This window comes from Sarcophilus harrisii, chromosome 3 (assembly GCF_902635505.1).
Source record: "Sarcophilus harrisii chromosome 3, mSarHar1.11, whole genome shotgun sequence".
Lineage (NCBI taxonomy): Eukaryota > Metazoa > Chordata > Mammalia > Dasyuromorphia > Dasyuridae > Sarcophilus > Sarcophilus harrisii.
In genome coordinates, this window is record NC_045428.1 from 558,488,633 (window position 1) to 558,502,938 (window position 14,306).

Sequence of the window (14,306 nt, forward strand, 5' to 3'; positions counted from 1 at the left end):
GCAAAGAACTGGAAATCATCAATTGAGAAATGGTTGAACAAGTTGGAGTATATGATTGTGAAGGAGTACTACTGTTCTCTGGGAAACGACAAGCAAGTGGATTTTGGAAAAACCTGGAAAGATTTACATGAACTGATGCAAAATGAAATCAGCAGAACCTGAAAAACACTGTATACAGTGTATACATGTGCCCCTGACTCTTTTTTTGGGGGGTGGGGTGGGGCTTATTCTATTATAAGTGCAACAGGGAGTTACCTACTTTGAACTTTGTCAGAACCCTGGAGTTAAGGTAAAGGACCGCATATCACACATGTGCTTTTCTGCCTTAATTCAATATCACCCACATATTACTGACCACAGAATGAAATCACCACACAAAGAACAATTCACTATGTTATTTTAAAAAAATTAAGTTTATTTCTTACAGTTTTGAAAAAACAAAAAATTTCTTAGCAGGAATCATTAAGCTTCCAAAAGAATTACATTCTGCTTTTGCTATCTTTACAGCACAAGGTATATTAACTGTCCTTGCAGCATAGTATGCTCAGTAATTGCTAATAACACACAAGACTAACTACAATTAAGACCATCACCTCAAGGACACTAAAATATGGACAGTGTGTACAGATTACTGACTAGTCTTTTAAAGTTAATGACATACAACATATATCCCAGGACCCTAAAGGGAAGGAGGGCCTCTAAAACAGAACACAAGCTCAAAGCCATAATCAGGGAAAACAATTACTCAACATACGAAGTAAGAGATTGGGGTGGTCATGTGTAGGGAAATGAAGCAAAAGTTGGGCAAAACAGTCTAAAGAGACTTTTCTTCTTGCAGGGACTATCTTAGGACAGGATGAGCAGTGGAAATGGACATCAGTAAATCCTGTAAATACTCTTTCTGGTTTTGAAAAACTACAGGAAGAGTAATAGAGAAATCATATGGCACACCAATGACAAGATGATTGCCTTTATCTAATCCTTGTCTCATTCCCAAATCATGGTTATCAAGGGCTTTAAATGAGTCAAACAATAGGGAAGACCCCCACCTATGTGAACAGGCAGGCCTTTCATTATAATGAGGATGCACATTTAAGAAAAGAGCCTTCAAGGAGCACAAGAACTCACTGGGAACAGGATTCTCCTTCAAGAAAGGGAGAAAGGGGAAGAAATAAGCATTTATATAGTGCCTATTGTGTGTCAGGCACTATATACTAAGCACTTTATAAATATTAGCTCATTTGATTTCAGAAGGAGAGATACGGGCCCAGAAGATCTCAAATTCCAAGGGACTAAGTCAGCAGGGAGTCAGGAAAGTTGTGGTTTTTATCACCCAAGGGTCCTTTGCTCAGGAGGAAGGGCCTTCCCAATCCTGGGGGATAGCTTCTACTCTGAGCAACCTAAGTGCCAGTCCTTTTTTGATCACTTAGTCTAGTGATTACTGTCTTCCAGTTGGCTTTAACCTATGCTGGTTATAACAAAGGTCTCCTGGGCATCTAAAACATGTCTTCAATAAGCAAAACAACAGCATTTATAGAAAGTGCCTAATTCATTGCAAACAATATGGCAGAAAGGAAATTATACTATTGAGTCAACATAACTAAACAATGGGCCAAATCTAAGTCTTATTTTCAATCATTCATTGACTGCTTGGTGAATGTTTATTATTACACAGGTCTAGATAAGAAGCAAATAGCTGGCCAGATCTCCACTCCCTTCCCTTGTCATGGCCAATATAAATTTGAATTTTCAGTACTAGAAAATTAAATGCAACACGTGCTTCCAGCAGGTGGGACTATACAAAGCAGGGAAAATAAAGCGGTTCACAGAAGTTTAATTCATGTTACACAGCATAAGGTGCACAACTCTCGAGAATAAGAGAAAAGCGAAAGTGAACAATAGCACCAGGAGATCGCTTTGGATTTCAGATTTCCTACTGCTTTTGTACACTAGTGCATACCTTCCAACTACAGCCACAATTTAAGAGGGGCAAGGGATGCTGGGAAGCCCCCCATACTTGGTCCCAGAGAGGTCCTTGCTTTATTATCTATCATGATTCCCATTGATCACCCCGTCCCTCCCCTCTAAAGCACGAAGCTGTTTTCAAGGGTTCTTTGGATTAAAATCAGGTAATTTCATGCTGCACTTTTTGGCAGTGCATGCATTGTGAGAAGCAGCTGTTCAGAGGCCTCCATGGCACAGCTGGCACGAGCCCACGCACAGAGGAGCCAAGGCAGATCTCTGGAGGACAAAGGGATATGAAGCCTCTGGGCCAGGAGACCTCAACATTGTCTCCTTCAAAACACTCCTTCAACACCCACAATTTAGAGGCCATTTATCCTTTCTCAGAAGCCCTGGGTGGCTCCTGCCCAACTTAACAGCACCTGCCACCCGTGAATGAACAAAAGGGGGCAGGAAGGGTAGCTTCCTTTTTGGTCACTCCAGTTTCTGTATTAAAACCGATCACTTTCCCTCTCTCCTTTCCCCACAAGGCACTGTTTTCTTTCCTAGAATTCTCTAAGCTATAGAGATTTTTATATAAACTCTAAAGAAAACATGGTCATTAAAGTTACTCAGACTTGGGTACAAACGTTAATTTGATTTACAATAACACAATTTCAATAATAAAAATGTTGAAGGAATTTAGTTAAAAAATATTAAGTGGTGCATAGGAAAGTTCCTCATTTTTCAAGAGAGTTATGTGACCAGGATGTATAATTGCCCCAAAGGCAGAAGTTACAAAGTGATTCCAAAAGTGAGACACTGAAAGGCATGGATAATTTTTGCTTAAAACATTTGCCTCCTGAAAAATATGCCCTGGAATTGTCAATGTGCCACCCTCACAAAAAACACAGAACACAGGCATTAGGAGGGACCTCAGAAAGCTTTTCATTTTACAGAAAATTTTCATTCATTTTTCATTTAACAGGAAGTTAAATGCCATCTTCAGGAGACACAAGGGATCTCTGTAATAGGACTGGGTTCCAGCCTCTGGATTCTGGGTTCAATGTCCTCTCCAAGTGTAGGTCATCTTGACTCCTTCCTTCAATAGTTTGCTGGTAGTTTGTTTAAAAAGAATTCATTTTTTTAAAAGGTTTTTTTTTTTTGATTCATCCCACATTCTCAAAAAAGGAGGAAAAGTGGGCAGTTGGGACTGTACAGATACAAAGTGTCTCATATCTCATTGATAGGACATATTAAAACTGGCAGGTGAGGGACAAGGTGGAATGAAAATTAAAGCAACAATTGTATTGATTACATGGATCGGGGCCATTGGGAAAATTATGATAATGTATGGCTATTAGTGCAGAATCTGAAAATGATCTTAAGCAGATTTAAAACACATGTTGTTTCCTTCCTTAGAAGACTCATTTTGCAGCTCTAAACTGGTGCCTACTGGGTAAGAGCAATAACTGGAACTGTAAACAGGAACTGTAAACTCTTAGATTTATAAAGTGACTTCATTAACTGGTTGCCAAATAAACTGCCAAATGCTGATCAGAATCCAAGAAGTTGCTGATTAATCACAAACTTCCACCAAATTTACATTGGAATGTAGTAATGATCAATTCCAGAAGCACATATATGAATGTATGTGTGCACACGTGTTTAATAAAGATTTCAGAATGTGGAAGGACCAGGGACACGTGGGAGATTAGAAAACAAAACCCTTGCAGTGAAACAGAAGCCCACAGAAACCTATCTCACTATCATTAGAACAGGTGCCAGAACATCTGGGGAGCACACTCAGAGGTACTCCCTCTTAGGAGGATCCTGGGCACGATGGAGCAGCCACACTGTGCACGAGTGAACACAAGCAGGCGGCTCCGTCCATGATGCACAGGTGAGAAGTCAGCTGATTTCTCTTCTCCCGCTCAGAGACAGAAAACAGAGAGTATGTGAACTTGTTTTCAGATTGTAAACTACTTTCAGAATATCAGTCATCTCCTTTTCTCTGGATTATGGGCAGATATGAGCAAACACACAACAACGAACAGTCTCAAGGACCAGCGGTTAATATGACAGAAAACATGTCAGACAGGAACACAGTTAGGTGTAGGTGGCCATCCGCGATTAGCCATCTGACCCCACAGTCAATCGTGCCTACTGGCAGGTGTCCCGCTCTGAAAGGGGCCACCAGGGAGCTGGCCCCCCGAGGGCCTGTGCATCGGGAAAGAGGGCCTGGGGGGGGTCTCTTCCCTCCAGACTCCGTTAAGGGTAAAGGATGACAATATGCACATGGAAAGATGCCGAAGTTTTCATTCGTTAAATGTGAATTTGACATTTCTTTCCAAAAAGTTGAAGGAAAAAAATACTTTGAAATGGGCCATTCTCCTAGACATTAGATTTCTAGCCGTGCAAAATGTTAGTATATACTGAATAGCATTTAACATTTGATCAATATATTTGTTAGAAGCTAGTATACCAGTACAAAAATACCCACGCTGAACTGTTAAACTAGAGACTATATCTTTAAATCCATAAAATGGTACTGTACTGGGTGAATATAGTTCCAGTTTTTGGTACCCCATGCTACATATTAGAGAAGTTAACATTGCTGGAAAAAATAAAACCAACTGCCTAATTTCCCACTATTAAAATATGTCAGAGATGCTACATTGGGGTACTATTCTTCAAAGTAAAGTGCTTTTTAGAATCTCACCTAAAATTCTGAACATGAAAGACAACCACTAGTAGAATCTCCTGTTACCTGTACTATGTATAACGTACATGGCTCCCAGAGCAGGACAGGACTGCGGAAGCCACAGCATCTCCAGCCCCCTTGTACCCTCCTGACCTGCACCAGTCGCAGGTGCAGAAACCCACCCTTCGTCACTAAGCCACAGGAGGTCACTGCTTGTGTCGGCCGCCCTCACAGCGCACAGCCAAAGGCCGGGGGCTCACTGCAAACTGTTGGAGGTGCTTCTGGGCGCCGGGTTGGGGCTATTTTCTGTTTGGGATTTTTCATTTCTTCTTCCTCTTCAGTCTCACTTTCGCAGACATGAACCACCACACTTGGAGTAGACTCGGTCCCTGCGTGAAGCTCATATTTCTCTCCTGCAGAAGAAATGAAAAGTTAAGAATGGGGCAACAGGTTCCTGGAAGACCGTTTCACAAAATATGCTTAAGAGAGGAGCAGCAGTGAAAATCATGGAATTAAATCAGTCCGTTTAACGTCAAACTGCCCGATGGTCCCCTCTAGGATCCTGAAGATGTTTATGAATCTTCATAATCTCACAAGACACTGGATTTTGGAGGACCAACATCATCTTTTCCATTGACAGTATTCTCCATGTGAATCCTGGCCCTTTAAATAATACTTTTTCAAGCACAGCAGCCTTGTGCTCAAAGGGGCAGAAAAAAGGAGCTTTTGTGTAAGGAAAAGAATTAAATCAACCTGTAAAGAATGCCTCTTTCAAAGGCATTTCAAAGGTACCTACTTGATGCCTGGAAGGAGTAGGGAAAGAGATCTGGTATAATAAAAACTACAATAATCTGGGTATAAAACAGTTTTCAGATAAGCTAGGTAGGATTAGTCTGACAAAAGGGACAGAAATGAAGGATGACCTCATTCTGTAGAAGACGTAGGGGAAAGCCTCTTTTATATGGCAATAGTCTGGTTATTTAAAGGGTTTTTAAAAATAAAAAAATGATAAAATGTGAATATAAAGAAACACAGTTGCTGGGGAACAGACCATTTAACTGGACCTTTTTGCATACACCAAAATATTTGGAGCTGTACTTTTGGGTGCAGAGGAGACAAAATGGATGACCACTGAAAGTGTGCTGGATATGTCAACACACATGATGACTAGAGAGAAGCATGGACAGCCACACGCAAGCTGCTGCAAAACAAAGTCAGCAGAGGCAAGAACACAATACACAAACAACTCCAATGACATGAACAGAAAGAACCACCAAAAGCCAACGGAAAATGAACGTTGCAAAACTACACAGAATAAGGTTGGCCCCAGAGAACTCAAGAGGGGACTTTCATCCATTCCTTTTTAGGGCAGAGAATACTGCAAATGTCAGCTTCTTTTGGTACAATTGGTTTTACTGAAAGATTTTATCCCTCTAATGTTTGAGTTTTTGTCTTGTTTCTTTTTTCTTTTTTTGGTTTTTTTTTTTTTTTTTTTTTGTCACTGTTATAAGGGATAGCTCGGTGGGAGGAGAGATACAGGAAGAAATATAGGGCAAAAACTAAAATATGTAACTAAAGATTAATTTTCTTAAAGAAAAAAAGGGCTTTCATGCATTGATTAAACGTTCTTGTCAAACGTCTACACATAAAACACAAAGCTTTGAGTCAACTATATATTTGTGATAACCATTAAAATGTTGAAATTTCTGAGAATGTATTGCATTTACAGGTATGACAGTTTTTGACATGTAATTCATTGATTCAGTATTCACATATATTCCTAAAGACATAAAAAATGAATACTCCCAATTTAAAAAAATTTGTGGTGTCTGTAAATTTTTTTCTTTAGAAGTATCAAGATTTCTCTGATGATTAAAATGGAAAAGTAGGCCCGATGTCATAGAAATTTATTTTCTATTTTCTCACTGTGATCATAGCACAACAAAATGTGCTCCAAAACATCTTTAAATGTTTTGTCCGCATGAAAACTTACAATGGATGAGCAGAATAAGACAATCAGTGTTATGAAATGAAAGGTGTTACAATAATAAAATGGCCTTATTTTGCTCTAGCAATAAAATGACCAAGTGAAATGACTTGATTTAATAAGCCCTCTTTCCAAAGCTGCTGCTGAGTATTTTTAACCCTAAAATGTCCTAATGTAATGTATTCATCTCTCTTTTGCTGTTGTTACATATTCCATTGGGTTTGATGAGTATTCCAACATTCCAAAATGTGCTTAATTCAAAAATAGTGAAAACATATTCTTGTGTTTATAGATTCTGTAAAATGCATATTTTCTCTGGAAAAAATTCAAATAAAAAGAAAACACTGCTACTAAAACAAATAAAAATAAAAAGTTGGGCCTGGTGAAAGATTACAGAATGGTTAAAGTTCAGAGCATTTACATTTAAGTGTTTTGAGGCCCTGGGTAGTAAGGAAGAGGGGCTACTGATCAGCTCCCTACTTTTGCTGTTTAATGTCACTGAACTACATGGAGTAGTTCATGGACAATTCAACAAGAGAATCATAAAATGTGAGTCGGTATGGGCCTTTACTGGGAGGCCTGAAAGCCCCTTTAATCCAGACTAGTCTCCTGCCAGATGAAGAATTTGGGTCCCCCAGCTGGCCAGGTTTCTTCCTGCCTGACTCTGGTGACTCTGTGGACCACACTTCTACATGGTTTTCTTGGCAAAGGTACTGGAGCATTTGCCATTTCCTTCTTGGGTGGATTAAGGCAAACGGGGCAAAGTGATTTGCCCAGCGTCACATCTGCTCTGGGGTCTTCCTAACTCCAGGCCCTGCGCTGTCCCCACTGTACTAGCTAACTGCCCCTTCTTCAGAGTTTTTCCCTTTACACTGTGCAGCAGGGGAGCCGTGGAAACAGAAATGTGGGGGGTCTGCGCTGCCTGATGGTCAGCTTGAGCCTCTGCAGACTAAGTCAGCTCCCCAAATTCTAGGTGGTTCTGGCAGAGCGGAGTTTGGAAGAGTCAACAGTGATTTGGCCGAGCCTACCGTCTGTCTGAGCCGGTCTGCTGCATCTCAGCTCTCACAGGAGGCTCCCGTCTCACAGGGCTGGGAAGCTTCCTTCACTGCCAGTGGGGCTGGGAGGAAGGGGCTGCCCCACATCCTGGACAGGGAATCAAGAAGCTGGGCTGGCCAAGCTCTTCCCCATTCCAAGCCATCTTCTGCTTATCTGTCGCAGCACGGGGGCAGAGCCCAAAGGCCAGGAAGTGGTGAAGCCTCCTGCGGCGGGTGTCCACAACCCTCCTTCAGCCCACTGACTCCTTCTCTGACTAAGGATCTTACCCCAGACTAGGGCCCTTCCATCCACCCCCCCCCCCCGGGGTCCCACCTTCTGGCACTGGTGCCCTTTCCTACCGACAGCCCGTAGCCATGGGCATCACCCACAACTCAGAGCTTTTTTGGTTTTTGCCAGGCAGACCTGCCCAGTCACAGGACTGGTCAGCACCAATTATCTGAGGGCTGGGCGTAGGGGGAACCTGCCTGCAGGTCTGCCCCTCTCCCCCCCAGATCCCATCTGGCATCTCTTCTGTTTAGGGAGGGAGTTCAGAGGAGGGAGGCAAGAGACAAGCAAGGCCAATGGAAAGTGGATCAGAAAGCATGACCAACGATGGCTCCCATGTGGCCCCTGGCACTCCCAGCAGCCAGAGAAGGCCTCCCCGAAGCTTGAGCCGGCGCGGGGTCCTTACCGGGACCCAGCTTGGAAACGGCACAGAGTAAGTCATAGTTTATAACAGGCATGGCGTCCTCCCCCTGCTTCCAGCCCACGGGCGGGGAGGCGGGCGGGGAGATCAGGAACTGCTTGGCGGGCTGGGGGGGCAGCAGGTAGGCTTTGTCTCCTGGGTCACTGGACATCTGCACCTGGAGAGAAAGGACAAAGGTCGGCCTGGTGGGAAGTGGATTCCCAAGCTTTCTGTCGACAGCCCCAATCAGGCCATGACACCCATACATCCTCCCGTGCAAAGACAACAGGAAATTCTCTGCTACGGCACCAAAACAACAGCTAAGGCCGCAGCCCTCAGGCCAGGGCGCTGCCGCCATTTTGCTTTCACCTCCATCTTAGAGATGGCTGCCAACACTGTCCCTGAACCAGTTTTCTCGGGCCCTCTGCTCAGGAGGAGAACCTTCGGGAGGGCACAGAACATTCTAATCCCACAGAAAAACCATCTATTGTGAAAAGAAAGAAATTTTAAAATGCTCGATTCATGAGAGAGAAAAGGAGAAGAAATCTGGTGTGCATTTCCATCGGACTCCTCATAAGAGATTCTAGCTAAAAGGAAAAGGAAGGATCCGACGGAGGGACAAGGATGAGCTCTGGGTGCAATTCCTAATTGTCATTCCTGCACTGAAGCATGGAGTAGGCCTTGGGGCCCTTGTGTAACAGCTGATCGTTATGGGGCTACAGGGACAACTTGAGCTCCCATCTCCTGGCTCCTAGATACACGTACTAGTGGGCAGTCTAGTCTGCCCTCTCCCCTTTGTGCATGGGGAAGACCAGGCCCAAGGGACAGCTAGTTCGAGGTCAGCCAGCGAGTCTGCAGCAGAGCTGGGAAATACCCCCAGGCTCTGCCCTCCCAGGTCTGGCCCTCTTTCATTAGGCACAGATCTGGAGTTGAGGGACCTCAGAGTCACTGAGGCTGCTGCCCCCCTCATTCTAAAGGGGAGAATAAGGAACTTGGCTGAAAATCACATAACTGACTTTAGGCAGCTACTGGTGCAGTGAACAGAGTGCTGGGCCTGGGGTCAGAAAGCCCCAAGTCCAAATCCAGTCTCAGAAACTCGTCAGTGAGGAAGATAAGCATTCTCTGCATCTCATGGCAGTAAGGAAAGTGCCCACTCACAGGGCTGTTGTGAGGAGGTGACAGCTGTTAAGCACTGAGCAGAGCTCCTGGCACAAGGTAAGAGTTACAGACCCGCTTATTCCCTCCTCCCAGAAGATATCTCTTACAAACCAGAGAAAAGGAAAAGAAAAAGAAAAGAAAAGCAATCTGCTCCCTGAAATACCTGTGCAAAATACAGTTTCAGCTTCTTCCCATCAAAGTCGGTCTCATGAAGCTCTATCCGGGCTCTTGCTGCTGCTTCAGGTTTGCTGAAATTTATTCTGACTCTTCTAAAGCTTTTAAATAACTGAAATGTAACTTGGTCATCATAGATTGTAAAAAGTGCTTCAAATCTCTCCTAAAATTAAAAAAACAAACTGTATTTAATGGAAAGAATTTTAATTCACTGGAAATATAAAATAAAGGTATATAAAATCTATCTCAAACACTTTTATACCTTTAAGAGACATTTTTATACTAGGTAATTAAACTATTTACACTGATAACGTTTTTAACTCTCACAATTGACACACTTTTCCCTGGACCTATGGGATTACTGAGTTGCTAATTTGTCAAGTTTCTTCAACAGGCCTCCCATTTTACAGGTATGCCTTGGAGAGTCACCTTATTTTTCCACTAAGTTGGTACTGAACATACCAGTTTTTAGGTTCCACCCAAGCAGGGGTTGTGTCTTCTTTAATCTCTTTAACAATCCTCAGGACCTAGTAATGATGGAGCATGGGGGTGAAGTACCGAAGCCCCAAAATATAATGGGGTCCCAGGACTTTCCCTTTATGGATCATCAACTGTTGGGAAGTGGGGGTTGAATCCCAAAAATATATTGGGGTCTCAGTTGGTGTCCCAAGGTGTCTCCAAAGAATCTGTAGCCTTAGACCATCTCCAAGTCAAGAGGCAAAGATTTTATCACACTGCTGACAGGGGGCTAATATTTAAAAGGGAATTTTAGTGATTAACAAAGGAAAAGCTAATGGGCTAAATTTCCTAGCAGATCTCAATTAACAAAAGGGGAAGGTGTCATAAGGTAGGCTAAATTTCTAAAGAAATTAGCCAATTAGTGGCATATCAATAAGTTCTTTTATAGGAAAAAAATAACTTCAGAGGTAGATGTCATAAATTAGCATTCTGACTGGATACAGTAACTGTGAGGTCATGACAATTTTGTCAATGAAAAGAATTCACTAAGGGAATTCACTAAATGCAATAAAGGCCTCCTTAAGGATAACAAAAGGTCCATTTAAGGAGACAATCCTGTCAGTCTCCTCTTGGCTTACCTCAGAGAATAATGGGACAGTAATTCAGGCCCTCTCCTATTAATGATCCTCCCCATGACCGATCTAGCTACCAAAGTTCTGGTCTTTTGGGGTCTTCTTTACCCTTTACAACTTAGACCTGAAGGACTGGTCAAGGGTCCACTCAAGTCAACTTCTTAGTACATTCCTCAGAGGACCCTCTACTAAAGACATGTCCCCTAAAAGAAGAATGGTATCACTTAAACCCCCTCATATTGCTGAGGTTCAAAAGGGACCCCAAAAGGTTGGGGATCACAGAGCAGTATCACAAGGTGTCTCAAAAGAATTTGCAGGCTTGAACCCTTATCCAAGTCAAGGGGCAAAATTCATTGTAATTGTAATGCCAATTGAAGCTGGCTTAGTTCCAAAGAATTTAGCAAAGAACCAAGAGCAAGAAGACAGATTTATAGGAGAGTTAGACCAGAGCTTACAGGTAGGTTTGAGGGGTGATCTATTCACTATTGTCTCAGGAACTTGTAATCTGACCCACAGATTATCTATTGACAGTAATATTTGTAGGACTATTCTAAGGCCAGAAAACTTTAGAATGATTGACAAGACAGATTGTTAGAACAATAGCACTCCAAGGGTAGGGGGACCTGAGGATCACTGATTCTAAAGCCATAAGAATTTACAATCATTGACAGATTGTTAGAACAGAAGCACTCTAAGATCAGGGGACCTTAAAATTATTGCTATATACTCTATCAATATAAATCACCTAGGTCATTCAGTAAAATCATAAAAAGTGAAAATTAGATCCTTTCTATTAGCTGTGATAATAGATACAATATTTGGATCAAGTCTGACAGTGAAAGAGAAGAACAAAGGGAAGAATGAGACAGAGACAGAGAGAAGAGAGCATCAGAGAGATAAGAAACAGAGAACCAGAGAGAGTGATGAGACAGTGAAAGAAAAGTTACTGATAAGATTAACCTTTAATGTAATCATACTAACATAATCATCCTTTTGATAAAGTCCTGTCCTTCCTTAATAGTTTTCCTGGCAACTAAGTCTGTACTATTTTTTAATTTTAGTTTGAATAGAAGCCCTGGTTTCTGACTTCTGATCAATCACTTCGATTGATCAGAATAAAATATATATATATATGGTTTCCTTAGCCTTCTCCTCAGGGCCATCTGCTGGCTGAGAGAAGCTGTCTTTCTGTGACCCCAGCACCAGCATCACACTAGGCCTGAGGCTCAGTCTGAGCAGGGACTGCCACCAAAAGCCCTTGATGAGGAGCCTGGATGGAGGCTGGATGAGGGGGAGCCGGCCATGTTCCTCCTCCTCCTCCTCCTCCTCCTCCTCCTCACCCTTGTTGGTGGCCAGTAGAGCCTGCCCTGGGGGGAGGGACAGGAAGGGAGGGCCCCCATGGAAGGAGACCTCTGCCTTCTTGCTCCCCATGGGCTGGTAAACAAAGGGACGGAAGAGCTTCCAGCTGGCGGTCTGCCTGCTCTCCGACCACAGGGCCCTACTGTGTGCATGGCTTCCTCTTGGTAGAATGTAAGCTCACAGAAAACAGGAGCTTGTCATTCTTGGGCTTGTATTCTCAGGGTTCAAACAATTATTGGCATATAGTGGGAGTTCAGTTAGGTTTTTCATTTATTAATTCATTAACAATTAACAAGTTATTTTCTTTTCTTTTTTTTTTTTTAAGGGAAAGAGCTATGTTTTCTATCACAACATCACTTTTATGGAAATGTTTTGCACAAAAACAAAAACAATTAAAAAGGCTCCTACAGTACAAATACTGTAATTTTCTATTAAAGAGATTAATTAATTCAAATACTTCCTTCTTCCACCATACCTCATAGATTCTTTGCAAACACAAAATCAGTTAATAATCTTATTAAGCACCTACTAAACTGCAGGCAAAAACCCAGTGGATGACCTGAAGGAACTCTCAATGTAAAGAAGGGGACAACATGCAAATGTCTATTGATGAATAAGATACATACAGGATAAACTAGAGTAATCTCACTGAAAAGACAATGGCATGAAGGAGGACCAGGAGAGGCCTTCTTGCAAAAGGCAGAGTCTCACCTGAGACTTGAAAGAAGCCTGGGGAAGCAGGAGGTGAAGGTGGGGAGCGGCCATTCCAGGCCCATGCTCCTGACTATGCTGATCATAACAAGTGGTTATAAAATAAGTTCTTGCCTTCACTACCCAAAGAATCTGCTACACTTGAATTCCCTTTAAATTAAATCTTTAAAATAAATCTGCAGGCATTCCCAAAGGCAGGACTATGCACTACAAAGTGCTGTTAAGAAGCTCATCTCAGGTACCAGAGGATACTCTGAAGGAACGTTTCCTTTTGCCAGTGGAACATCTACAGGGAATCCTGTTTGGACAGTCTGTTATTACCTAAAGAAGAGTTCTCCAAGCAATCCAGATTAGAGGCTAAAAACCTCCAAAAAGGAAGAGACCGAGCAAATTTTTTCTGAATAATTTAATCATTTGATTAATAAGGTCAGCAGGTGAGTATTAAAGAATGGTTACTTGGCCATCTTAGACCAAAGACTCCTATTGGTGAGGGGGTCACAGTTGTATGCTCTTTAAAAAGGAGGGGTTCCTGAGGGGTGGCAATCAACTTGGACTGGTTAACCCCAAAGCAGGCGTGGGCTAGATTAAAATGAAGGTCTTGGGGTACCTGACTTAGGTCACTCAAATATTGGTCAAAGAAACATCGATTTCCATATTATCTGTCTTGATAACAGGAAGACTCCACCTGTGCCCAGACCTGTCTGAGCAAACACAGGGAGAAAGAATACACCTCTTAGCCTAAATTTAGAATTTCATTTACTGCCTGAGTAGAGCTTGGCTTGAATCTCTAACAGAAATTTCCCACACTGGTTGGTTTCTGGATGAGGAAATAGAAAAGGGGAAAACCTTGGTCCTAATACACTAATTAGTTATTAACTATGAGAGAGATATTCATTCCTCACACTGCCCTACCTGGTTCTACTTAAGGAACAAAGTTTTCTTAGGGGATCAATAACTGATGTGACTCCACAAAGCATTCTTAACCATGGGGCTTATTGGTCGCAATATGAGGGGGCAAAGGGAAGAAACCGATGGAGGCTCTGACAAAACCAAAGCACCCTGTAGTGAGCAGCCCTTACAGATAAAATATGCAAAGGAAGAAGTAAACAAATAAAAAAATATCGTCCACTGGAGGCTCAGAAGGAGACTCGGCTCCCTGGTCTGGGTGTGGTGAACCTGAGCACTTCTAACAGATACTTAGACTAAACAGAAAATAGTCTTCTCAGGAGCTGAGGTAAAAGCTGAGCCCACAGAAACATGGCCTGAGATTCAAAATGCTACCATGTTATTTTGAAACTGAGATTCTTATAACCCTGAGAAATTCTGACATTGGCCCTGTCAGCTGTGCCAACCTAAAAGCACCATGCAAATGTCAGATATAAGAATTACCTATAAAACAGGTAAGAATGGGGGGCACGGCAGAGTACTGCATCTCGGGCATTCTCCTTTACCCTCCACATG

The 14,306-nt window shown here is 42.5% G+C and overlaps 1 protein-coding gene across 2 annotated transcripts in view; it reads right to left on the minus strand.

Annotated features, from left to right (window-relative positions):
- Positions 1–505: 505 nt before the first annotated feature.
- The window catches only part of RCAN3 (RCAN family member 3), a 29,814-nt gene continuing 16,013 nt past the window's right edge, over positions 506–14,306 (minus strand). For both annotated transcript variants that reach the window (XM_031962589.1, XM_003764936.4), the window contains exons 3-5: positions 9,674–9,847; positions 8,359–8,530; positions 506–5,058 (exon numbers count right to left, since the gene is read on the minus strand). In XM_031962589.1, coding sequence (XP_031818449.1) covers positions 4,874–5,058; positions 8,359–8,530; positions 9,674–9,847 — 531 coding nt within the window. In that variant the 3' untranslated portion in view covers positions 506–4,873. The remainder of the gene's footprint in view (positions 5,059–8,358; positions 8,531–9,673; positions 9,848–14,306) is intronic.